Source organism: Melanostigma gelatinosum (assembly GCF_949748355.1).
Source record: "Melanostigma gelatinosum genome assembly, chromosome: 3".
NCBI classification, from domain to species: Eukaryota; Metazoa; Chordata; class Actinopteri; order Perciformes; family Zoarcidae; genus Melanostigma; species Melanostigma gelatinosum.
In genome coordinates this window covers 15,036,867-15,060,334 of record NC_136636.1, presented here as the reverse complement: position 1 = coordinate 15,060,334, position 23,468 = coordinate 15,036,867, and the positions used below count along the sequence as shown (strand labels likewise).

The 23,468-nt window shown below is 44.6% G+C and overlaps 1 protein-coding gene across 1 annotated transcript; it reads right to left on the bottom strand.

Annotated features, from left to right (window-relative positions):
• Positions 1-270: 270 nt before the first annotated feature.
• Positions 271-21,657, bottom strand: wnk2 (WNK lysine deficient protein kinase 2; the record flags this gene model as incomplete). Its single annotated transcript, XM_079266098.1, has 28 exons — positions 271-567; positions 1,959-2,281; positions 2,381-2,425; positions 3,187-3,285; positions 3,470-3,700; positions 3,783-4,015; positions 4,126-4,715; positions 4,844-4,908; positions 5,034-5,091; positions 5,882-6,750; positions 6,936-7,097; positions 7,202-7,244; positions 7,323-7,493; positions 7,578-7,694; positions 7,788-7,950; positions 8,060-8,109; positions 8,427-9,065; positions 9,250-9,672; positions 10,184-10,216; positions 10,613-10,735; positions 11,994-12,289; positions 12,603-12,870; positions 13,714-13,933; positions 14,165-14,253; positions 14,693-14,850; positions 15,897-16,117; positions 16,542-16,714; positions 20,989-21,657. 28 exons carry the CDS (start codon positions 21,655-21,657, stop codon positions 271-273), a joined length of 6,828 nt encoding a protein of 2,275 aa, XP_079122224.1.
• Positions 21,658-23,468: the final 1,811 nt, after the last annotated feature.

Below are 23,468 nucleotides of genomic sequence, written 5' to 3'. Positions count from 1 at the left end.
CTCTTCTAAGCCTGATTGGGCTAATTATACATCTTTTAATGTGCTACTACATTTACACTGCACTCAAGGATTATGTACCGTAACATGGACATGAGGTATGTTTATGCAAATTAAACAAATAACATAAAACGCATAAAAAACAAATAGAGTATGTACATATGATTAGATACATGCCGGTTAAATCTATACAGTATATTCACATACAATGGACTGGACCTATGATGACATTTCCTTTTGGTAACGGAGTTGGAAGACACAATGCTACTCAGGTTAGAGAGTCCTGGCTTTGGGGTTGGGTGGCTGATATGATGCAATGGGGCTGGGGGCGTCCTGGGCCGAGGGCAAGGCAGGAAAGGCAAAGACTCCTGAAGGAAGTTGAAAGAGCAACCCAGGCCACTGGCTGTTAGAGAGAGGCAAGGACAAGGCCCTGAATGGAGCAGGAGGGTGTAGCTGATAGCTGGGATGGGGCCCTGTGGAGGGGCTGGTCATCATTGTTGACCCCGGGGGGCCATCAGGCCATGACAGGGGAAGACTGCAGGCCTCTGAACCTGGAGCTGTCCATGATACCTAACAGGGTATTGAACAATAATGACTAACTGCATTTACACAATACCACACAAACAATGAAACCAATCGATACGATAGAAATTAACTGAGAAATAAAATAAATAATATCATTTCATAAAAAAATAAAATAACTCAAATGTAAAAATGGGTTTTAAGAAGTGATTTAAAAGAGATTACTGATTGTGCGAGCCTTATCGCCTCAGGCAGGTCGTTTCAAAGCAGAGGGGCCCTGATGGCAAACGCACGGTCAGCTTTACTTTTTGTTTTCAGCCTTGACTTTGGAACAGCCAGAAGGGCCCCACCTGAGGTTCTAAGGTTGCGAGCCTGCTCAACATTTTGTCTATGTATTTTGGGGCCAGACCCATACGTGCTTTAAAAGTAATCAGTAAAATCTTAACATCAATTCTAAAAGGAACAGGGAGCCAATGAAGAGAAGCCAGGATCGGGTTGATGTGATGTCCTCTGTTTAAAAGCAGTGAGAAGCCGAGCTGCTGCGTTCTGAACTAGTTGGAGGCGAGAGAGTGACTCCAGAGAGGAGCGAGTTACAGTAGTTAAGTCTTGAAAAGATAAATGCATGAATGACTTTTTCCAGGTCAGGGTGAGAGAGGATTGGTTTGATTTTGGAGATGGTTGTAATTTGAAGGAAACAGTACTTTTGTGATTTGTGGTTTGAAGCTTAAATCTGAATAAAATATTACCCCTACGTTTCTGCCAGTGGATTTTATGTTAAGGGGCCAAGGGCACTTTCAATGGGTCTGATAGGGTTGATATCATGAGTCTAAAATAGCAGCTATGCTTCTTGGGTCATCAGGTCTCAAGGGAAGGTACAGCTGTGTGTTGTCTGCGCAGCAATAAAAAAAAACATTGTGACCTCAGCCAACTCACTAAATAATTAAATAAATAGATAGCACGCATAAATGGCACACTACTTGCAATGAACTGTGCTGTACAGATTTAGCAGTTTGGCACAAATGACTGTTGTGCACAAAGCCTTTTCCTCAGTGGGAAGCTACAACTCTTCTAGCTTTGTATTAGGAAGTCAAATACAATCAGCAATGATGACAGAATAATAACCGTACTGCAAATTACTGTATATTTCTGCTGACATCTGACACAGTATGCATTTTGAGTATTTTAGTCATTTGTGACGCCTCAATTTATTGTATTTAGAGAAAAAAGAAAACTAGGCAAATCAAAATGTTTTGTCAATGCCTATTGTTCTCCACTTCAGGCCTCATTATCTAAATACTGTGTTTACATGCACAACTTCCACTGTACCTCTTTAACAAACTCAATTCTAATAAAGGGTGTTTAAGATTTTAATCATTTAGTTTCTTGTAACCGCGGGGCTGATGGAACACAAAGTGGTACATCACTAGCATGAAACTCACATCTGAAGCACTAGCCAGGTGTCCACGTGTTCGAGGCACAACCTGATTCCAAAGCTGCTGCCCACTAATGCTCAGAGAGTTAGTGCGCGGCCTGCGGGTGACGATAAGAACCTCCTGGGCCCAGTCCTCCATCAGCCGCTGCAAGTCTTCAGGCAGGTTGTTTTCACTGGCGCTCATGGATGAGCCGGTGTATGTGCCGGTCTTGTTGTTGCTGTTATTGGCCTGAGCTTGGGCCAGTCCCATCACTGGCTGGTGAGAAGGAGGCGTGGCACCTGTAGGCGGCTGCTGTGATTGATTGAAAGCCCCTGGCCCGGCTCCAGACCCTAGGGAGACACACATACCATGAGATCCTGTTTATTGAGCTGATTAGACTGATATAAACGAACATGAGGCTTTTAGTGGGACACCGTAGTTCTACATACTGTTGCCACGTTCTTTACCAAGACAAAGACGCTTCAGTGTTGACCCTATAAGACAAAAAAGATTTTAAACAAACATTAATTCCCATTAATATTGTACAACAACACGATACAGTGCAAAACAAAGCTGCTGAACACTGCCGCAAAACATAGGACCAACTAAAACCAGACAAAGCAATCAGCCCCTAAAACAAAACTGTCCATTTATTGGCAAAATCATGCAAGTGGTCGAGGTGAGAGCCATATCAAAGTGCAGTGTTGCAGTGATAGAGAGAGAGAGGTTCAACAGAGATGAGAGATTAGAAATGTTATAGCATGTCGGGGTGCATGTGGCATGCAGACGTCCATTGCCGAGTAACGCATGGTGGATAAGTAACAAAAACATGTTTGGTATAAGGTGGATGAATAGTACAAGCATCAGTAAGATACACTTGAAATGTGAGATAGGCCTCGTGCCCATAACCTTGATTATCCAAACCTCACGCTTCTGAAACAAAGTAATTGTCCAATAAACGGAAACGAATGATTCTTAGTGTAAAAAAAAACATTGAATCAATCCAAATCTTTACTTTACTTTTACCTAAAGTTCACACTTCAGGGGTTTGAATAAGCAATATACTTCTGTGCCAGCAAAAGTACAAGATAAAGGCAGGTGATAAGGACGAGAATAAACTTAAGAAAACCCAGCGGTGTCGCAGAATATGTGGCAAAGACAGAAAAAAGATATCAGTGAGCTAAAGGTAGAGAAATAGATAATAACAATGGACAACAAAAGAATGAAGCTATGCGGGAAGAGAAGAGATACAAACAGATAGACAAAGACACAGGCCCACTGAGAAATCTAGCTCGTGGCTTGCTACTGGATTTATAGGTCACTCTCTCAGATGTTTGAGGGTAATTAGACCAGCCTGTAGAGGAGTATAATCAAAGAGGGGAGAAGAAACCAAGGTAAGAAGAGCACACAATGAAATACGCAACCTCATCAAATAAAACATTTGTTATTAATTCTCTGATGAATCGACATGCTTACAGTCCAGTATTAGTGGAAAGACTGATGGCTAAGATGCTCTGATGTGTGTTGCTGGTGGTTACCTTGTCCAGGTGGAGCTTGTGTGCCGGTGCCGTCTCCATGTAGTCCAGCGTAAATATTGTCGGAAGACAAAGATCCCTTGAGGGAACAGGGCTGCTGAGTCTGAACGGGCTCTGCGGTTGAGCTGGGAAGGTGGCTGGTGCATGAACGTGCCCTATCGTGAGTGGGGATAGACCCTTTGGCTGGAGAGCCATTTAAACTCACTGTGGGCTCACCTGTACCCGTAGCAGCACCTAAACACACACACACAAGCGTTAGAATGGTATACTCATTGCTCCTGCTGTAAATATTCAACCTATAATAAAAGTTACTCACTGGATTTGCTGGAGTCACTCGATTTGGTTGTGACATTTCTAAATTGCTGAACCAGAGGGCTGAGAAGTTTGCCAGGCTTCAGTCTGTGCTTGCTGGACCTCTTCCTTCGACCGGCTTGTGGTGCAGCGTGTGAGAGACCCAAGCCAGTAGGAGGGGCTTTGCCAAGCCGGCGATACAGCAGCTCCACTTCCCCCCGCTGATGGGCCTGCAGCTCAGAGAGCTCCCTCAGATGTCTGAGAGGGATGGAGGCAGGAATATACTGGTCACATTCAAGCTAAATGACAAAATATTTTCATGAGAAGACACTTAATAAGGCCAAAAGCAAACCCCTGGCTACACGTACTTCTCCCTGAGTCTCTGTAGGTCCCTTTTCATGTCCGAGTCCTCCATCTCTGAGTCATTATCGCTGCTGGCATTGGCTGAGCCGTGCACGCCTCCATGCCTGCTTGGTGAGTCAGAGCTCTGCACACTGCTGCTGCGCCCTGAGCGACGGAGGAAGGCCACTGCCCTCTTCATGAGGTCACTTCCTCTGCGCTCAGAGCGAGTATGTTGTGACGGGGTGGCAGGAGCCAGCTTTGCAGGGCTGCTGTCAGCCCCGGAGTCTGAGGAGAGGAAGCGAGCATGGACCGTGACATCCACAGCGACAGAGTTCGAGGTCAGGGCGCGAGGCAGGGAGTCCTGCTTGGCCATGGACGGAGGTGTGTCCAGGTAGAAATCAGGCGGGGCAGAGTAGCGGCTGCACCGTGTCCTCTGCGTAATGTCATCTTCAGTGCTGACCACAGAGAAACGACCAATCGTGGTGGATGCAGACATGGTCTCAGCCTGGATGTGTTCCTCACTGTATCCTACAGGGTGTGCCGGTGAGGCAGCACTGCTCCAGCTTCTCTGCTTCACATCTCGTCTGTTGGCCACTTCAGGGGGAACAGAGATGATCTGCCAAAAGCAAAGAGAAATCGGGGTATTTACAGGGCGTCCTGTGCTTCTGTGACGTCAAATGCTGTTGAACCGATCTAAAAGAAGATTCTACCTTCCCCTTAAATGTAAGGGAGGAAAATCTCTACCTTAAATCGGCCTCTTGTTCCAGAGCAGGAAGCAGAGTGAGGAACGTGTCTTCTTGACATGGAAGCTGCAAAAACGTCCAAAACAATGAACAGAGTGGCTCTGCAGTAATCAACAAACACTAAAACAAACAGTTGGATAGAAGTCAATGATACCAGTCTTGTTGCATCGATTAGTGTGTGCTGTACATACCACACACAGCTGAGTCACTCAGTGTGCTCAAACTGTCCATTCTCTCTGGAATTTGAGGCTAATAGAGGTGACATGATGAGAGGTTAACACAACAGAGCCATTAGAAAGCTACAATATACAAACCATGTCTCACTGTTCTGTTGTCTGAGTGTTAATATAGAGTGTTTAGATGATACTTCTCATAAAATCTTTCTGCAGCTTGTGTAAAATAGGCAGTACAATTTTTCTTGAAATCCTTTATGCACCGAAAATGTATTACCATGTATACATATGGCTCACAGTATATTTAATCCTATTTGAAATGTATCTCGCAATATATCGCACAATACCTTTTAAACCAGCATTAACTGGCAGACTACATTTGAAAACAAAGGGTGAAAACTTTTATAATTATATATTTTTTTAATACGGTCTTGTGAAAAATAGTTCATTTTAATACTACATTGTAGTTTTCGATGCCTAAATATCCTAAAATATTTTCATTCTACAAACCCAAAATGGATTGATAGGTCTGCTAACACATAGACTTCAACAATGACAAAAAATTTAAATAAAGCTTTCCTTTCTTTCAATACAATAAATTGAAATGAACATAATTCACAAAATCTAACTTACATACACACAAAACAATCCAATTACAAGGTCCAATACTTGTTGTTCTGTAGCTCTCGTCATATTACACAATCTCCTCCAGCAGAAAAGAAATACTCATTTCACCTTGTGGTGAGATTATTTTGTCAACTGCTGTTTTTAAAATTAAGAGTTAAATCTGAATATTTAAGCCTGCAACTCCCACTGTATTTAAATATTGTTATATAGTTTAATATATTTCTAGTAATTGTACTTACCAGCTGTTCTCCCGCCCTGTAGCGTCCCTCCCCCATCGGCCCTGGCGTGCTGTTTCCTGACCCTCCTGTGGCGCTCTCTGGACCAGGAGGGGACTGGATGTACTCGGTGCCGGAGCCCGGTGTCTCTGCAGTGCTGCCTGATGGATACATGGGAGCATATTCCTGGTAGAGCAAGTTCCTTAGTTTCTCATCCAAAGTTTTTATGGTGCTGTCCACAAAGCCCCCGCGGCTCAGACGTACTTCGCCGTCTGACTCACCGGGCCCTGCGCCGTGCTGGGAGGGCGCTGGGCTCTGGGGTACTGAGGACACTTTGGTCCCCCCCACGCTGGAAAAAGGCTGGTGCAGCACCACGGGCTGCTGTGGGCGCTCGCTGCGAGCTGCAGAGGCATAAGAGACGGACAGCGGCTCTTTGACTGAACCTGGCTCCTGGAGCGGAAGAGGAGTGAGAGGAGACCCCCCATGTAAACCGCTCACATCCAGAGACAGGGGCATGACCAGGGGGCAGCAGGGCACCTCGTCAGCCACAGAAACAGGACACGTCAAGTCGGGCATCTGCTGAGCCGCATGGATCGGGGAGATGGAGCCCAAAGGGGATCCTCGTGATTCATCCACAGGTAACGACGTATGTGGGGACGACGGGGGCAACGTTTGAGCTCTGGGTGGCTGGGCCTGATGAACACTGGGCTGCACCGAGCTGCTCGCAGGCTCCACCGATGTCCCTGACTGAAGGGTCAGGGGAGCAGACACAGGGGGGGGCAGGGTAGCTAAGAGGAGAGGGTCTGTGTTGGACATTATCGGAGGGCTACAGAATCCATACACATCATAGTTGAAGCCACCACTGCCACCAGACATCGTGGAGGACGACCCTTCTGCAGGAGGAAAAAAATCAAGACGAGAGAAAATTGTAAAGAAATGATGAAATATACCAACTTTTATTCAAACATTGCACACAGGAGCTGTAGGATCTATTTCATTCAGCTCCCATCGTGTGGTGCTATTGTTCCGTGAAGCTGTCAAATCGTGTGGTGAAATTGCTCTGAAGAAACAACGTCACCTCTGGATGCAGACGGCCTTATAGTGCCACTGTCAGCAGCCTGGGTGGTGGCTGAACTCCCAAGAGACTGTGTAGCTGTACCGTCAGTCGGGGTCTCCTGGCTGCATGTGGCCGTCTCCTCAACGGGGCAGATAATGAACCATCTCTTTCCTGTGTGAAGAACTGCAATCCAAGAGTTCAAACAATCACCACACATTGTCTTACAACTGAATGTGAAAAATGAGGCATGCCCATGAATACATTTCTGAAAGAGACAATCGTTTTACCATTCTGCTGATAGACAGGTTGAGGCGCTCCAGGCTGCTGACTCTGCAGAGCAAGAGACAGGTGTGAGCTAAGTCAATATGCTGCATAGTAAGATATATATACAGTACATACCCCTCTTACCTCTCCCAACAGCCCCTCAGAAATCTGGCCTTGCTCAGGACTACAACTCAAGGCGGAGGCCCTTTCACCCTCCATGTCTTCATTCAGCATGTCTTCAGCTTTGTCCACAAGGTCCTTTAGCTGGTCAATGAAGATCTCCTTCTCTGACAGTAGGATGAACCCATTCTCTACCTGTGGGCATACCGTTTCAAAGATGTTAAACAATGTCAAAAATAAAACAAGTAAATGACGAAAAGTGTAAAAGTTTCAACTAACCATGTAAGTGGCAATTTCCTCTGGAGCATCTCTATCCAGATCAAATTTAAATGTCACCATTTTGTGGTTGTGAGTCTCCAGCTGGCATTCGACCATTTTATCACCAGTGTTGCAAACCTGTGTGTGCAGGGGTTACACCTAACAATCAGACACATCTACATTTTAAGAAATAGAAATAGCTTTTTGTCAAATCCTTACATCATGACTCACATTGAGCATGCTCAGTTTGGGCTTGCTGGTCCTTTCTTGACGGGAGCGTGTGCGAGCAGACTTGCGGTGATGTTTCCTGGGTTTTCCGTCCCCCTTCCCGCCACTAGCCAAGCCGTCATAGCCGTCACTTGTTTCCTTACCAGATGCCACGTCAGAGTTGAGACTATAAAAGGAAACGTTAACGTCATCACCCTGTGGTACACGTTTTCATCACAGAAAGTGATAACAGAATCTGTAAAGAGCTGAAAGACAGTGAAGAAGTTGACACCCACCTGTCATAGGCATAACTCGGTAAAGATCCGGGTTTGTCTTGAAGCACATCCTGAAGACAGAAAAATGGGCAGGAACAAAACAGGACGGATCATTGCAAGCATGTATAACGCTGGTATTGATGTTAATGTGCGCTATTGGCTTTTGTCCTTAAAGGGTTATTTTAGTCTCAAACGTAGAAGCTGGTTTAAAGATGGGATTGAGGCATTAAACTGATATGAATGTAACTTGAGAGGCAAACTGTGGTTTGAACACACTTTCTGAGCAACAACGAGACATCAGCCAGCAAGTGTCATCTTTTAAGAGTATGCATCTGTGTATCGATCAAAATTACACTTGAAAATGTACAAACTTTGGCGTCATCCCTACCTCTACACAGGGCTCTTGTTGAAGGGTGCAAGAGGAAGCTGTAGAATCGAAGAAGTTTTGCTCTGTTGCGGCTTGAATGGCGCACTCATACACTGCTGTCTGGATGCCAGCAGGCTGCAGAAATGGGGCCTGGACCGAAGCTGCGACAGGAGCTGTGTCTGGCAGTGTGACAGGAATTGGGGCAGAGCCTAAACTTAGGACGGAGAGTTTGGGTTTCCCAAGTGCAGAAGATGTGTCTGAGCTTGTAGATGGTCCTTTTGGTGATTCAAAAATGAGACCCGATGCAGAGACCGGTGCTTGAACTGGAGCAGAGGCTAAGGTTTGAACTGCTGTTGGAACTTGTATTGGGACGGAAGTCGGGGCATTATTAACAGCAGTCAAAGCTGGAGTTTGAGGCATGGGTGGTTGGTTTTGTGCTGGGACCAGAGCTGGAGTTTGTCCTGGGGCTTGAGTTTCAGCTTGGGCTGGAGCTGAGATTGAGGCTGGAGCTGGAACTGTAGGAGCTACAGTTGAGTCTCGGTCTGCTGCAGGGGTTACTCCGCTTCCCCAGAGAGGAGTCTGAACAGCAGGCAAGGCAGCGTGGACCGAAGCCAAAAGGTGAAATTCTCCCAAATGACCCTGTGGTGTAATCATCTGCGCCTGAAAAAAATAGCACACTTAGGGAATTGTTCATCAATTAATGTTTACTGGTAAATGTTCACCTCTAAATCCCCAAACGCATGCCCTGCATTCATCATACCCACAATTAAGACACATTGCCACCTCAGTATGACAGATTTTCCATGACCCAACCATTACAGTGAGAACTGAGCCAAATATTCACCTGGACAGGCGGCTGAGCCAACTCCTGCTCAGGGTAGGGGGCGGGGTGTGGGGTGGGTTGTACCTGGGAGAGATGTAAGGGATGGGTGGTATGGAAGCTACCAATGTTTGTCTGAGATGTGAGAGGGCCGCCCTGCTGCTGGGGCACTGCAGGGGACACGGCCATGGCAAGAGGTGGAATAGATAGTGCCACATTGGGCAGGTATTGAGGTGTGGACAGAGGGGTCTGAGGGCTGCCGAGAGTAGGTATAAATGGCCGGGTAGTGTGAGGGGTCAGAGGGAAGGAGGGATAGTGGGGTGATGGTGAGTAGCGGGAGCTAGACATAAGAGGGCGACTGCTGCTGTAGGCACATGGCAGAGGAGCTGGGGGGAAGGAAGTGGGCCTGAGGCCCCCTATTTGAACAACAGGATGTGGTGAGGGAAACTGGGAAAGAAGGGAAAAATTATATAAAATGAACAAAGACAACCAGTCGATAGAAATACCATTCACACAGGCCCTTTATGTATGAATCCTGTAACCTATTAACATTTGTAGGATATTTCTCCCAAACTCGCTAACTTAGTTTGATCTTGTGTTTCTAATGCTACCACCTGTGTGCTGATCTGAAGGGGCAGGAGTGGGGAGGAGTACTGGACACTGACTGTGGAAAACTGGTAGATATGTCAGGAGGATTCAGGTGAGATATAGGCTGGTCAGCAGATAACGGCTAAGGAAGGAAATCAAACATTTGTTTTCCACTTTGACTGGTGAGTAAGACTTTTGTGATGAAAATACAAACTAACTCTGACAAGATGTTCTGGTCTGACAGCTCCACTTTATTAAAATGAGCTGCAGGGCAGGTAGAGTTAATACGAATGAATTATTCTGTGTGGTTTGCAGTGTATGTACGGTATGTAGCCAGCTGCAGTTAGGTTATCAGAAATGATGGCTGTACCTGGGGCAGCACAGCAGCTGGTTGGAGATGGCACTACAGGGAGGAAAGACAAATGGGAAGGAAACACAAACTACATGAAAAGCTATTCTCTCTCTCACACCCACACACACACACACACACATATATATATAGTATGTGATGAAGTATTTAAAAGGGGACATCAGATACACTTTGTACCCACCTCACACACAGATACCCTACAAATAGTGTGCGTTCAGATAGCTGGTACCACTAAATTGCAATTGCACTAATCTTATTTGCATGTAATAGTTTTTAACAGTTGACACTGAATGCCAAACAAGTATTAAGAACTATTAATAATTAACCCTGAGTGGGTTTCATCGGGTAACTTCCAAACTTTTGCCTCCTAATCCTGTTTTTTGTGTCTCACTGTTGGCAGGGCCTCTTGCAGATAGATGCATGCAGTACCTGCTCCTGGCTGGGTTGAGCAGTATGTTGTGGCTGTAGAGCGGGGTCTGCAGCGGGGAAGCTCTGTGCTGTCGGTCTACTCTGGTGCACAATAGGAGCTGGTGTAGCTGGAGCAGAAACTGTCTGTCAGAAACACAAGAGAGATCACATTTACCGGTACTCAACCTGGTTTTTAGGTATCGTATGACACGGTCATGTTTGTGTATTTACGAATTAAGCTCAAGGTTAAAATGTTCAGTGTATCAAAGCAGCGGTAGTCATACACAAGGAAGTAGAGAGGGATGTTTTTTAGCAGTTGGAAAGGTTCAATAAGGCATGCTGAAATGTAAAAGCGATGTTATAGCGTTACTCATCAGCCATACTGCCAAACACTGTGCTAGCTCGTTATCACGTACGCTGCCACACTAAAACAGAGACCTAATTTTGGATTAGGCAGGAGCAGAGACTGGCTGTTGGGCTGGCTTTGCTACTGTCATAGAAAGGCGGGAGGATTGAAGTAGCTGGCAGAATCATTAAAGGGAACAGCAGACTGCTGCTACGGCAGGACTTAGCCTACATGCAGCCTCCTTCTCTAACCTACCAGTGGTCTGCCTTCACTGTCATGTACTGATAACAGCCGATCCCTGTCCAGATTCAGGCTGGAGAAGAGTGGGACATCCAGACTCAGCCTCTTGTCTATACGCTTAACCACTGAGGAGGTAGTGCCCCTGACCTCCCCAGGGCTGAACATTGGATCATTAGCAGACAGGGTGGGGGAACTGGTCCTGCGATTGACGATGTGATGGAGACAGTGGTCGAGAAGAGTGAGATCTCCACATTCATGTCTCGGAGATGCGCCTTCCTTTGTCTTATCCCTCAAAAGGAGGAACATGCAAGCCTTGCAGTGGCGGTGGGGCTGTGGGCTGCGTGGCACGGTCAGACGGTGCTCTGAGGGAGGTTGTAAATTCAGGAGAGGTGAATTGAAATGACTTGCTGAGTCATGATGAGAGTGTTGATGTGGGGGCAATGGGCAAGATAATAATGATGGATCCTGGGCCGAGTTAGAGGATAGGAAGTCTGTGCCATGCGCTGAGTTGTCTGTGCTTTTTGTTGGAGCCAGATCCTGGGACGGACACAGACGGGGGCTTTTATTCATCGTCTTAGTGAGAGAGTGTTTCTTACACCGTAACATCTCAGCCAGGGAGGCGTTTCCACGCCTAAAACACACTGTGCTCTCAGTGACGAACAGGTTGTCATGACATACAACGGGATCACTGTAGTGACACTGATCAGGTATCATTCCAAAAAAGAAAAGAAAAATGGTTTTATTTAAAAAAACAACTCAAAAACCAATGAAGGATTTAAGAAAGTTGCCATAGAAATAAGAAATGCTGTCACTCACTGTTTGAGACTGATAAGGCCCCTGCTGCAGCTGCGCTGCAGGTTGACGATAGGCCCCAGGATGCAGCTGCTGGTAGGCTCCATGGTGTAATTGAGTGGATGTCTGTGTGTAGTTTTCATGAGAGGCCTGTGCTGCGGGTTGCTGGTAGGTTCCCTGCTGCAGCTGAGGCTCAACCTGCGCAGGAGGACTGTAGATCTTCTGAGTTGTGGAAATGGGCTCTGGAAGCGACTGGTAGGGGCCATCTTGCTGTTTGTTGAGATCATCTAAATGCATGGTAGAGCTCACTCTGCTGTCAGCTGTAATAACAAACATTATAATTCACAACGATCCTCTGCAGGAAGGACACACTGAGCAAGGACAGTGGAAGGAGGGACGATGGCGAAGCATCTCATTCTAATTCAAATGCTGGGTGAAGATGCCTCATTGATGACGAATAGGTGTTACTCAATCGCTGCAGTCAACTTTTCTTGATTACAATCACAAATACCAATTCAACAGTTTTAAGTCGTCGTTTTATTTCCTGTTAATGGATGAGTGAGTTCTGACAGTAAAACTGAAGTTGTATGATATACGATACGTTCATGTGTTCTTCTAATTGCAGGTTCTCACATGTGGCAGCTGTGGCGGCTGGCACGGTGCAGATCAGGGTCTGCTGCTCCACCTCTTGGTCCACATAATCTTTCGTAGCTAATGCGGGTGCCTGCGGTAAGACGGTACCGGGCACCTGCAGTAGGTTCGGCTGCGCCTTCTTCACAGCTGCTTTGCCATTTCCTGACGAGACGGTACGCTCCCTCCTCCATTTGATGAGAGCCACGCGGTCACGGATGGACTTCCCAACTATCTTCACATCACAGTCCAGGAAAAACCCTGATTCCACCTACAGGACACATGTAAGACACTCACTGCAGCTCGGAACACACCAGGTTTGTAATTCAACACGTATGTAATCAATCATCAAATCTTCGTTTTATTCGACCCATGAACAACAAGGACTGCCTGTTTGTGCCTTCTGAAGGATCAGCTGATCAGTTGCTCTAGTTTCAATCAATACTGTTCATTCCTCAAGCGTTTGGTTGCAGACATGATCACCAACCGACCCCCAGTTACATTACACCTAATTAAAAGGGCCCAAGATTGTGTTCTAAAGTAAAGACTGCTGCATAGACACTTATATCTACTGAATGTGTGATATAATGATACTGCACAGGTAATAATCCACAGCAAGTTGTCCTGATATGTCAAAGGCACCTCGTTGCATTTCCTCCACAACACCATTGTGTGTTATTGTGCTTCTACCACAGCCACAGCCAGTTAAATCAATGGCAGTTGGGCCTGTTTCTCCAATGAGTTACCTGGTAATGTAGCAGAGAGCAGTATTGCTGTGGTTACCTGCAGCTTAATATTCCTTACGTACTGAATTAGAGCTATTTTTGAAGTTGTCAGCGGACAGACACAACACAGCCGCACAGAAATGAGTGTTTTCCCAGGCTTTTGGCCGAGTGGACAAATGAAGCATGTGGAACACAAGCAGAGACCAAACCAGTCTATAAAAAGGAATTAATCCGTGGAACACCTGATTAGCCTGGTTTCAGACCTCTACTCGCAACCCACTAAGTAAAACATACTAGTAATAAAGTTAACAGCTCATTGCGTAAAGACTATTGTCTGTGTGTCAAATAAAATACAATTAATCTCTCAGTAACTTAAACAAACAGTTTACCATTTCTTGGGCAACGACCTCCGGGACTTCGTTTATCAAGTCAAAGGAAAACTCAATGACACCAGTGTCCTTATACTTCCCCTTCAGCTTTTTAGGATCCTCAACCCACAGCTTCAGGGCAATGGAGGATTTCTTCCCATCGTCGTCTTCGTTGAGCTCCACCCTCACGCCTGTATTCTCTGCAAAGAAGGCATGATTCAGGAGGTCCTTGATGGAGTACCTGCAGGAAATACACAAACACCAGGTACTGCCCTCGGTTAAAGGTCACAATGATAGTAACCTTACCCACGCAAAAACATCAACTGTGTCAGAGCCAAATATTGGCATAGACGTCACACCGCAGAAACAGAAACAAAACAAAACAACAGTGTTGAGGTGAGGATCACCCGCTTACTACATACTAAAAGCATCACGAGACCCGAGACACTGTCAAAAGTCCTGCTCCAATTACCTTTCTTCCTTTCTGTGGCAGATACATTCCCCGATTATTTCTTTCATTTCTGGGTCACTGACTTTGCTGTAGCTGGCAGGTTTCACCCCCTGCAAAAGAAAGCAGCATTAACATGTATCAACTCACCAACTTACACACACAAAACAGCAGAACTTAGCATGTGACTGCATATACTAAAGAAAGTACATAAAAAAACAGTGTTTGCAGTGTTAAAACACATTCATTACAAAACACAGACATCTCAACTCCGGGAATTACGATAAATACCAGATTTAAGACTTATTTCTACTTTGGTTAAATGGGAGCCAGTGTCATATGTTTTAATATTTTATAGATTGCATAGTCAGTCTGTCTATTAAAAAATATTTGTATATATGTATTAATATATAAAATAATTGGTTGCAACCTCTGTACATGTCTCCGAGCCACAGACAACATAATTGATTCATTTGTTAGGAACAACGGACCCTGACTCGATATATGTCGTTGTAATAGCAATGAGTTTAACAGCTTTAACTGTGAACTCACACTGGTGACTTTGCGGTAGATCTGAGCAGCGTTTTGACACTCAGAGTAGGGATATTCCGAGGTGGCCATCTCCAGCATGCACATCCCAAAGGCGTAGACATCCACAGCCTCATCATAGTGCTCCTCGTACATCTCTGGGGCCATGAACTCTGGAGTGCCTAGAGAATTAAGGCAAGAGAGGAAGATCAATTAAAAAGTCATATGCAGTTATCAGTGTGTCATCCTATTTCAGTAGGATCAATACCAGTGCCGAGGACTGAAAGCCAATACAGCTGCTTCATCGTTACTCCAAGAATTTAGTGATCACTCAAATGGCAGAGAACAGAGAACTGATCAAAAAGTAAAAAACACAGAGATGTTCTTTCCTACTTTAACACAATAATATGATGTTACTCTCTGATTTAAAAAAAAAGTGTTGAATCATTTTTTTAGCATTAATCTAGTGGAGAAAAACTGGGAAAACTTTGACCAAACTAAAGTGGGCCTAAAGCGGAACCTTTGCTGATTTGCAATTAGATTAAACACAGTGTAAACATATCGGCTATTGGTAGGATTGTGTACCTGGATGGATCTTTGTTGCCCGTAACATTCAGTAAAATAAGACATAGGCTCGCTGTTCAATTAAAATGTGAGCTAATGTCATTGAAATGGCCTTTGGGAAAAACTGATTTTGATACATGTATCATAATTTAGAGTTTAAAGCAATATTTCTGTGTTACCAATGGATCACCTGCAGAAACCTACACCGACAGTGTTTGTGAAAGGGCTAACGAACTCACAGAGAGATATTGATCAACCCCTTTAGCATCTGTGTTGTTTTCTGGCCGCAGCAAGAAGCTGTTTTTAGTGAAAGAGCCATAAAAGCCCAACTGTACAATACCAGCTCAGCGGCAAACAGCAGACAGACCGATAGCGACGAGTTGATGAGACTATAGAGACAGATATTTCCCTCGGGAGTTGGTGGAGACCAAAAACAGAGGTTAAAGTAGAGAGAGTGTTGATCTTACATTCATCAGGTTACCACAATTTCAAATGAATGCTGATGTTACTCTGTAGCAACAAGTTTTTCACATCAACTTCAAAGCTGATAATATGTCTGTTACATTCACCGCTTGTTTCCGCTGCCCCAGAGTGCCCAAAAGTTTCTGCAGGTTGAAATAAATATTCAATAAAAGGACGTTTTGCCAAATAGCTCATGACTAACCAATGACACTTTTAGCAAAGGAGGCCCTCTTCAGTGTTGCCAGGCCCAGGTCTCCTATTTTGACAGAGCCTGTGGGACCAGTGATGAAGATGTTGTCACACTTGAGATCTCTGTGGATGATTGGAGGAGTCCTTGTGTGGAGGAAGTGGAGGCCTTTGAGAATCTGCCTGCACCAGCTCCGAAGAACTTTAGGCTTCATCACCTTAAAACGCTTCAGGTACCTGTTGGGAGGAGAAAGATGTTCCTGTTGTCACCAAGTAGCTACATTCCATTCAAAACACATTGAATTATGAATTGACATATCAAGGTCCCCACTAGTCACTGTGTTGATAAAATGTTAAATATAAAAGCTGATGACTTCTATTCTCAAACGAATCTCCTCATTTTGACTTCCTCAAACATTTTTTTCCCCACAAGGTCTACACTGTTCAGTCTCTACAGTCTAGTGTTGAATTTACTGACTGGTGTCATTCAATTGGTATGAAACTTGATACACATGATGGAGACAGACTAATGGTCATTACTATCAGGCGTTTTAAAAACTGACAAATACAAGCAGCAATAAAACACTCATATTTGCCACTTACGCTGAAGTGAATATACCAAGATAATTATAGAAAATAGTGTTTTCATATTGACTCTCACGTTTTAAGTGTCCCTGAGGTCATCAGCTCTGTTACCAGAACGATGCACTTCTTCCCTTTAACCGGTGATTCCCAGAAGTCATAAAATCGCACGATGTTGGGATGCTGGAGAGCCTTTAACATCTCTGCCTCCTCTTTGAACCTCTGTCTCTCAGCTTTGGATAGTTTCTGGTCCTGGGGAAAACCAAAAAATCATGATTATTTTTTGAATGATAAATAATATATCCACTCATTTCTTGTCAGTATTCTGGAGCCTTATCAGAGAGGAAGCAATTCGTCCAAATCTAACAAGTTTAAGGGGTGGTGGAAGAGGAAGGAACTGAATCATCATCATTGTCAGTGTCTTTCTGAAATCAAGTGTGGAAGATACAATCCACTCTCAACCTCCTTTAAAAGTCTGTTAGAACTACCTCATGTTTAGAGTGACCACAACCTTGTCATGTCAAGTCAGTAAACATGGGGGTCTGAACCATTTACTCTTTTTTCTTTATCACCAGCACTAACCCCCCGAACTATGAATGGAATACTGACATTTCCAGGAAAAGTCAAATCCTTAGTTAATCTGGTGTTGTGATACAGAGACCGACACATCTGTCCTGACAGATGAACAAAAGATTAAATTGCATTTTAAATCAGTAAATGTCAAATGTGCTGCTGGTAAAAAAGAAGAAAATACTATTGAGACTTTATAACGGCAAGTTAGAGATTCAGTATTTTCCATCACAGAGCCCAAAACATCGAGAAGAATGTGTACAGTTCTTCAGAGTTTATCTTTGGTTATACAAGCCTGAGTGAATCATTGTATACTTGATCAATATTTTGGCCCCTGCCTTCCCTGAACTGTTGTATAAATAGTAAAACAGCTGACAGCGAACATCCTCTACATTTCTGTTTCTCTCCAGTCAGCAAGGCAGATACAACCCAATGGCCTCAGCCACGACAAACACTGAATGACCTCTGGATTTTATCTCCCTCTGTCTCAATATACACATTTAATGGTGGTGATGAGGGTGCATTTTATGTTTTAAAATGTCTGGGATGCACAATAATGTGGTATTGGTTATTAATTGATGATGGGGAATCAGATTTCATTCACAGCACACATTGATCTATGCAGTGTGCAGCCTCACGCATCTTAGATTCCGAGCAGCATTGTGAACCTCCCCGCTTCAGCTCCCTTCACAGTGGTCATTCTGATTTACAACAATATATTCGAGCTTGTCGTATCTCTCTTTTCATGTGTTCTATGTATTTAACACACAGATTATTAATGATTATTTGTAGAGGGGAGATCTGAACAGGGTGTGGCACTTACAACACATAATCTGCTTTACAGAGACTTCATTTTGCAGAATAAAACTGTGTAAAAGCATAAATTACCGACATTTGTATCTAATGGAGTGCAGAGTGGTGAAGACACAACACTGCAAAGAATGTAAATATAGAACTCCTGTTTTGCTGTGTATCAAATACTACAAGTCTTACTCACTGTCCTTAGCTGAACCCTCCCTTTCCCTCTCTCTTTCTCTCTTTCTCTCTCGCTCTCTCGCTCCCTCTCTCTCTCTCTCTCTCGCTCTCTCTCGCTCTCTCTCTCTCTCTTGGTGCAGAGGGCTGCATCAGCAGGATTCACTCTCCAGACACATCTGTGTGGTAATACAACAGGAGTATGAATCCCGGTTTGGTATTCATTGTTAAGCCATCAATTCAAGACAAATACTGTGCAACAGCGGGGCACAGATCTCAAAGTTGTGAAGTGTTTTGGCATTTTTCTACATCCCGTTGCATAGTTTGTTCATTTGCGGTTAACTACGTGCACAGCAGATATTTGATCACCATTTTGTGACAAGACTAGCGGCCTGGTTTACTTGACACCAGGCAACTGCTACTCTTCAAATCAGATTCATGAATCGTTCTATGAGGATCTGTGTTTTCTGCTGTCTCACTCTCTGTCTTACCCTTAAACGCACAGACAGTAAAGGCTCACTATTCAAGCTGCAGTGGCTGTTTGTGAGCGAAACACAGCAGCTCTGAAGGACAAGGCCTCATCTCTGGGGACAGAATAGTTGAATCATCCCTCGATCTCCCCTAAGAACCTGCTCAGACACGCTCACATAGACTGTACATGAACACTTACTGTAGATCTTACTGTATTTATCATCACGCATGATAAATACCTTTCCTGATACACTTTCAAAAATAGAGTACTCTTCCTCTTGAAACTCTCATTAACACTGTAGAAGTGTTTCAAAATACCACATCCTCTCTCTCTCTCTTGACAGATGACAAGAAATATGGGAAAAAAAACTTTAAGGCACAATGAAGTCAATGTTTTACATATAAACAATAGTGAGTAATTACGACTCAAACTTGTGTTATTAAATGCAAGTTACAAACGCAGAGAACCGCGTCTGAAATGCGGGATGTAACAAGGCGATTCATTGCTGTGGGCTCACGTTGTTAACTCCTGCAATGATGGATTGAAAAGTCACATCTGAATGAGCCTCATTACATGTACGCTATATTATAGTGCGTACATCAACAAAACCGGGAACTTAAGTGCATCCCTTGCCTCACTGGAATCTAGTGTTAGTGTTGTCGTTGCCAGCAAGAGCTGTGAGGTAAGCACAACGTAATGGTGATTGAACTCTACGTCTGAACCCGATTGAGTTGTGCTGTAATTTGTATTTCTCATTCCCTCGGGCCTGACAGGGTGAACCTGGATTCTGCAGGAAGACAAAAAAAAAGAAGCATCTTCTCTTTTCGTTCTGAAGCTGCACTAAATCTAAAACATCCTGCGGCAGGGCTGCGTCTCAAAGTCACAAGCGTTGTTCTCATTATGATCATTTAAAGTAAACTGGTATTTATTTGGGCCCTGCCAAATGTCTACTGTAGAAGTACCAGCCAGCGCATTGAGTAAAATAAAACTGCTGTTGACAGTTTGGGAAAATGTTTTTCGAAGGAAACTAAATAGTACAATAAAAATGCCTTTCCAGGAAATCTGTCAAAACAACCAATTACCAAGGAACTTAAGAAGTTTTCCTCACAGATCACAAACTGTCAAAAGGACATGCACACTAGTTTTGTTTAAATGTAAGCCTGCACAAGTGTCCACAGTCTATTCTGTTAAAAATAAAACAGGTGACTGTGCCTGCTTTATAGAAGAATACTTTATAAAGGTATTCTCACAGCAGTATGACACTTCATTGACTGTTCCGGGCAGTTAATTGCTCTGGACAGACGTAGCTTTGCACATTTTGAGACCTGAAAGAACTGCTGTCTACAGGTCTGTACAAGCTAATCTGTATGTCACATGGATGGCATTTAAACGGATCATTACATTACCTCATACACAGATTAGTGATACAGTAAGCTGTCGCTGCTATGAGACCGTGTATTTATATTTGCCCCATGTTAGAATTCTGACGAATTGAAGTGTCCACAGTTCACCTGCTGACACTGTGCAGCCGGGCTGAATACCGTTGAGGTAAAAGAACAGAATTACCTTTGATTCAATTCAATTATAATTCAACAAAGTATGCAGCCGAAAAGGAAAATAAAGAAATCTTATTCACGTCTTTGGGGGACATTGAAAATAATTGATGGAAACATTTGTGCTGAGAATTATGAGAGGGAGAGCTAGCGCAAACGTGAGCGCTGACAAAAAGTCAAAAGCTACAAAAAGCTACTCTTCCTCCTCACTCTGCCCTGAAACAATACCCTGAACCCTCAGTTCCATAGTGAGAACAAAGACTTCAATAGTGGCTCAATAACAAAAACATTATGGAAAACAGAATGGGGTAACCCAATATCTCACCTGCTGTACAGCATAACACACACAATATGAGATTATAAAAACAATAGAACAGCTCTGCTCTGTTGCTAAAAATCATTACATCAATAAGGAAGGATGTAACACAAATGCCTGTACTGACTGACTGGCACATCAATGTGACCCTGATCCTGCACTGGTACAGTCATTCAGTCACTGGTAATAGAGGGGAAGAACAAAGGCAGGAAATACACACAATACCCTGAATAATCTGACAATTATCCACATTCACTATTAGATGTTGAGGCACCTGTAAGCAGGTGACGCCATTTAAGCAGTGCAAAGTGCTTCATTCACAACCTGAGAGCCCCGGGCCTGAGAATGTATTCGATATTAATGTATTAGATATTAATGTATTAGATATGATCTGGTGGTTAGGATGAGAAAGGTTATGTACATGTGTGACTGTTTCCACTTCAAATAAAGGATGCTACCGTGTAATTACAATAGCCCTGTTTTCTGGGGAAACACATCCAGAAAGTAGTCCTATCCTGGGTTGACCTGTGCACAAGGACCGACTTTTCCTGTGTTTTTTTTAAACCAACTACACACGGTCCTATAATCCCATAAGCCTATCATTGGCTGAGTGATGCTGGACTTGAATGATCAATGAACCCACCTGAAGTTCACACCATGCCACTTCGACCCAGGTGTCGGTGTCAAGACCCTTATAGACGGTCTTGAAAGACCCCCTCCCCAGCTCGATGTCAAACTTGAGGAAGCGACCCCCAGGTGACGTGGACACAGCCTGCATCCCGGGCTCCTCTTCGTTCTCGTCACTTCCTGCTTTACCTGTGACATCCGAGGGCGCAACCTCTACCTTTGGCTCGGCCTTTCTACTGTCCCCCTTCTTCTCTGCGGCGCTCACGCGCTCTGCGGCGCTGTCCTTCAGCCCCACCTGGCTCTCCGGGCTTGGAGTCTCCTGGAGGCCCAGGCGGGTTCCATGCAGAACCCGGGTACGACTCCGATCAACGATTGTCCGCAGGTCAATGAGGGGCACCGGGCTGCTGTTGACACACTCCGGCGTGTCCACTGGCTGCTGGCTGGTGTCTTCGGAGTCTGACACCCACAAACTCCGCCGAATGAACCTTCGTCGGACCAGCGCCCGGTAGTCCGTGGAGGGGTATGCGCTGGGGTCACTTGCTCCTCGCAGGGCTTCGATTTGGATGTTGACATTGTGGTCCGTTCCATTCTGATAAATATGCCCACGGGCATTTGCATTAATGTCCGAGTCTAAATTGGGTGCTGAGGAATATGTGGATCCCAGTGGCGGATCCGCCGAATCCATCCCTGGTAGATTGTTAAGCACTTACCGGCGACATTGTGCTGGGAGGATGATGAGCACGCTGCTCTCCTGGTGGTGGGAGAGTTTGCTGCCGATACCTGCAACACTCGCACGCAGTGACGCAGTTCGCCAGCTCAGGATGTATGGCCGCTTTATTCCTTGAATTTGTTTCGGGCACAGAACACCCCCACACAAATGTCCGGCTCGGAAGATGCGCGCATTGCTCCGTGCCACCTCACGCCCCGGTCCACCTTGCTGCAATACAGCACATATATTCACGTTAAGCCTGATGTCATTGCCAGTTCACCCTATGAGATTACGAAAGCGGTTCCCTCCACGTTGCATAAGGTCCCCCGCTCCAGCGCAAACTATAAAAGATGTGATGTTGTTCCGCAGACAAATTGCTGGCCTACAGTGGACAGGCCAGGATGTTGAGGATGTGCATTTTACTCATCCAAAAACACGGGACGATCACGTGCGCAGCTGTCATCCCCTGCAAAGACCCATCCTCCCGGGCTCTGTTTTATGCAAATAAATAGCAGGTGTTCCGGGTGAAAATAGAAATAAGTCCAAAGAAGTGGCACCTCAGCTTCTCCGCATTGTTCATTGAACTATATCCTCGCGTCCTGTTTTTCCTCTGGTTGTCCTGGAGAGTGCAGGATGGAGACTCTTCATCAGATAATGCTCACTGCGGCACAGTTTCCCTCAGGTTGAATCAGGCAGCTCTCAGCGCATTTTGTCGTCCAGCTGATACCACTATTATCTTCCTATGTTTCATCTCTTTCAGTTTTGGGAAAACTAGAATATTTCACGGCATAATCCACGCCCCTAGCAACAACACGTATCCAATAACTCGGCACGTTTGTAGGCGGAACCCTAAGCCTCCCGTGACCACACACGCTTGTGCCTCCATCTCAGCCAATTAGCCAATGATGAATGTTTACGCGCACCAACAACAAGGGACGCTGAGTTATATTACTGTATGAGAAAGGTCTTTTTTCTATCATTTATACTTTTATATTTATACTTTCTTGAATCTCTACACGTTGCACATCCTGTGCGCCTATTTGACATGATTCCATGTGAGTTAGCCTACTATGTGAAGTAAATAAATACGACTTTTAAAAGCCTACATACAGTATTTTTTTAAGCTTATTTGACTTTCAATCCTGTCACCTATCAATTGTAATAGATTATCAGTGGCATGGAATACTCTGCATTAAAACTGCACCAATATGGAGCAGGCAGCCTTTGACAAGCAGTGAAATGCTCAACGATGGAGGATTTGCATTCACAACATTGCAATTTAGATGATTAAACATCCCAATGACTTTATTCTCAGTCACAATTTAGCTGCGCACAAGTGTGTGGGAAAGGATGAATACTATTTGTTGCTTTGTCTTTGCTTTGAAGAAACTCTGTCTGATTCCAGTGCGTTCTTCAAAGATCATCAGGACACAATAGCTATTAAGTATAGAATAAGATTAGAGTTGGGGATCAGTAGTTTAGACTTTATCAACTGGCCTGGTCTGAACTTCTTTTCCAAGACATTTTGGCCAGCCAGTTGCAGGAGGTTTTGAAGAACTTCTGCTTGGACCGGAGCCTGGCTGGATCAGTCTGCATCTCAGAACATCAGTGGCCACTAAATTCAAAGTGAAGCAGAGTGAGACTTTATTTCTGCTCATTCTGATCTTGTCTGAGAGCAGGACTCTGCCCAGGTGAGGCAAATCAGTGTTTTTTCAGCCTAAAGAACCTAGCTGGATTACAATGTGAAAACAGTACTGCTGACTGGCCATCCTCAGTTTCATTACCTG